The sequence below is a fragment of the Sphaeroforma arctica genome, assembly GCF_001186125.1.
Source record: "Sphaeroforma arctica JP610 unplaced genomic scaffold supercont1.2987, whole genome shotgun sequence".
Classification (NCBI taxonomy): Eukaryota; class Ichthyosporea; order Ichthyophonida; genus Sphaeroforma; species Sphaeroforma arctica.
Window position 1 is genome coordinate 418 of NW_014037571.1, and position 3777 is coordinate 4194.

At 43.2% G+C, this 3777-nt stretch overlaps 1 protein-coding gene across 1 annotated transcript; it reads right to left on the reverse strand.

The window, feature by feature from the left end:
• Nucleotides 1–1129: 1129 nt before the first annotated feature.
• SARC_13184 (hypothetical protein) lies at nt 1130–3484 on the reverse strand (the record flags this gene model as incomplete). Its single annotated transcript, XM_014292692.1, has 3 exons — nt 1130–1286; nt 2043–2219; nt 3397–3484. Coding segments are annotated over 3 exons (422 nt in total), but the record flags the coding sequence as incomplete, so codon positions are not given.
• Between the last annotated feature and the right edge of the window lie 293 nt (nt 3485–3777).

Sequence of the window (3777 nt, forward strand, 5' to 3'; positions counted from 1 at the left end):
AAGTAATAGGTACAAGTAATAGGTATAAGTAGTAGGTACAAGTAATAGGTACAAGTAATAGGTATAAGTAGTAGGTACAAGTAATAGGTACAAGTAATAGGTATAAGTAGTAGGCATAAGTAATAGGAATAAGTCATAGGTACAGAGAATAGGTATAAGTAGTAGGTATAAGTGAAAGGTATAAGTAATAGGTATAAGTAATAGGCATAAGTGGTAGGTACAAGTAATAGGTATAGGTAGTGGGTATAAGTGATAGATAAAAGTAATAAGTGTAAGTAATAGGCATAAGTAGTAGGAATAAGTCATAGGTATAAGTAATAGGTATAAGTTGTAGGTATAGGTACATGTACAAGTAACACATATAAGTAACATTTATGTAATAGGTATAAGTATCATATATATATATATATACATATATTATATGTATCATGTCTAAGTAGCCTGTACAAGTAATATGTGTAAGTAATATGTAAAATATATACGTAATAGGTATAAGTATCATATATATGTATCATGTATCATGTCAAAGTAGCATGTATAAGTAATATGTGCAAGTAATAAGTAAAATATATACGTAATAGGTATAAGTATCATATATATGTATCATGTCAGCATGTAAAAGTAATATGTGTAAGTAATATGTAAAATATATACGTAATAGGAATAAATATCATATATATGTATCATGTCTAAGTAGCATGTATCAGTAATATGTGTAAGTGATATGTAAAATATACAAGTAATAGGTGTAAGTAATAGGTATGTTTAATAGGTATAAGCAATAGGTATGGTTATTAGATATAAGTAACATCTATGAGTATCAAGTATAAGTACCACGTAGTTAATCCTGCACAAGCAACACTCGCCAACAACTATAGAGCACATAGGGCATATGTACAAATTGGGCGTTGAGTTGTGTCACTACCGCAAAGCATACGTATATGAGACTATCTACATATTCATGTATAACCATATATACACGCATATAGAACCCAATGTACATTTTTACTCAACAGTTCTTCATAAAGTTCTGCTGCATATAAAAAACCAATGTGTATCTACACATACATGCACACATATTTAACACACCCAACACCCACCATCCAGGCACATCACACAGACCACTAACCCACAACCAGCTCGTTGAGACCGTCGTTGTCGATGTCACCCACAGCCACACACGACGCATTGGTGACCACAGCGTATGTGTACGTGGGCTGTACCGTGTGCTGCGATGGCCCGCCCGTCAGCTCAATCCCACACGACTCGGAAGGAGACGGTGAGTCCTGGCAGGCAGGGGGTCAGGGTTATTAAGTGATAGGGTTTTACGGGTGTTAGGGTTGTTAGGTTCTAGGGTTTTGGGGTGTGGTGTGTGTTGGGTGATGTGTTGGGTGGATGTCATGGTGTTAGGGTTGTTAGGTTCTAGGGTTTTGGGGTGTGGTGTGTGTTGGGTGATGTGTTGGGTGGATGTCATGGTGTTAGGGTTGTTAGGTTCTAGGGTTTTGGGGTGTGGGGTGCGTGTGGGTGTGGTGTGTGTTGGGTGGATGTTACGGTGTTAGAGTTGTTAGGTTCTAGGGTTTTAGGGTGTGGGGTGCGTGTGGGTGTGGCGTGTATTGGGTGGTTGCTACGGTTGATCGTCTGTCTGTGTAGTGCTTGCGCGTGCTCTTGGTGTCGCACTACGTCACTGTGCGGAACCAAACCCGCAGAGCTGTCTGAAGCGTAGCCATGAACACTGCACCTGGGGTCACCTGGTATCAGTTGCTTCAGGGTTTTTAGGGTTTTAGGGTTTTTAAGGTTGTAGGGTCAACAGTACATTGGGTGAGTGTGTTCTATGCGCCGCCTGTGCATGTCTGCATACCAGCCACCAGCAGGTGGCGTTGTGATACTTCTGGTCCCACTTGACCAGAATCCTAAACCCCATCCCTGCAAACCTGGCATTGTATATAGCAAACGCGTGAAAACCAATATAGATACCTAAACCCCCTAAAAAACCTAAACTCCCCTTAAAAAAACCTAAACCCTCCACCCTCCACCGCACATACCCCATGGTCCCTGGGCTGTAGGTCTGGGCTGTGGTCGCTGGGGCTGTTGCCTGTGTGGTGTGAGTGTGTGCGCATGGCACTGGTTGGCTCAGTTGACGTGGGTGTGGCTGATATGTTGGGCAAATCAAACACATAGCAGTCGCCCTCGGCATTCAAACAGAGCACGGAATTCAGTCGCTGCAAGGGCAGTGTGTGTGTTTTAGGGTATTCGGGTATCAAGGTTTTAGGGTTTTAGGGTTTTAGGGTGTGTGAGAAGGGTGTTGCAATGAGAGGCGAGTGAGGCTAAGGTGATGGTCATGCAATACCATCGCATCTCTTAACGTCTGTGACAAGGAGTCAGCTCTCAAAATGAAGGGCCGATGAGATTTGATGGACTGTATACCACGGAATCGTATCACCAGATATATTTATGTGTGGTGGCATTAATATATATATTTTTTGTTCTGCATTATTTGTACAGCGAAAGATGACTAGGGTTTTAGGGTTTAAAGAAAGTACAATCTGGCCAAAAACGTACACACACGTTGAGATGACAGGGTGCACTTGCTCGGTTTCATTCTCAACTGACTATAGAACACGGTTGATGACTACGATGTCAGAGATGTTTATGTACAGGCAAGGAAATGAATGCATATACATAGTTGCCATACACGATCAGCCTATTATTGGTGTGCTATGTGGAGCGACATAGCGATTGACACGCGTGCGATGTGGCGATTCACAGACATCCGCAGTGACTTCAAACCTACAACACAGCACATGCGCAAATCACCACTCACACACCACAGAACATGCGCAAGTCACCACTCACACACCACAGAACATGCGCAAGTCACCACTCACACACCACAGAACATGCGCAAGTCACCACTAATACACCACATGCACATGCGCAAGTCACCACTCACACACCAAATGCACATGCGCAAGTCACCACTCACACACCACATGCACAGCAGCAAAGAGGATTGATATGAGAGTATCCCCATACACAGGAATGAAGGTGTGGACGCAGATGCACAGCAGCAAGGAGGATTGATATGAGAGTATCCCAATACACAGGAATGAAGGTATGAACGCAGATGCACAGCACAAAGGAGGATTGATATGAGAGTATATCAATACACAGGAATGAAGGTATGAACGCAGATGCACAGCAGCAAGGAGGATTGATATGCAGCAAGAAGGATTGATATGAGAGTATCCCAATACACAGGAATGAAGGTATGAACGCAGATGCACAGCAGCAAGGAGGATTGATATGAGAGTATCCCAATACACAGGAATGGAGGTGTGCACGCAGATGGCGAGTGATACGATATTGAATCTGCGTTGTTTGAGTGGTCGCTCTTACCGTGTTGTGTATCTCCGCCACAGAGACACACGTGATGGTTCCGAGGCCACTGGTTTTAGAAAGGGTTTTAGGGTCTAGGGTTAGGGTCCTAGGGTTTATAGCTGATGTGCTAGAAAGCAGCGCATGACTTTACGGGTTTAGGGTTTTTAGGATTTGATATGCGCACGACATGGCCCATTCGTAGATATGGTTCACACAATCCGTCGGCACCTTTGCGCCTGAGTCCACTTCCTGTGGTGCAGGAAAGTACACTCCACTACAAAGACATTGGTCTACCATATCGACACTATATAAACAGACAGTACACTCTCCACATAACATGAGGTGAAAAGTACGGTAGTGCAACAAGGCACGCAATTGAATTCATAGGGCATCGTATTT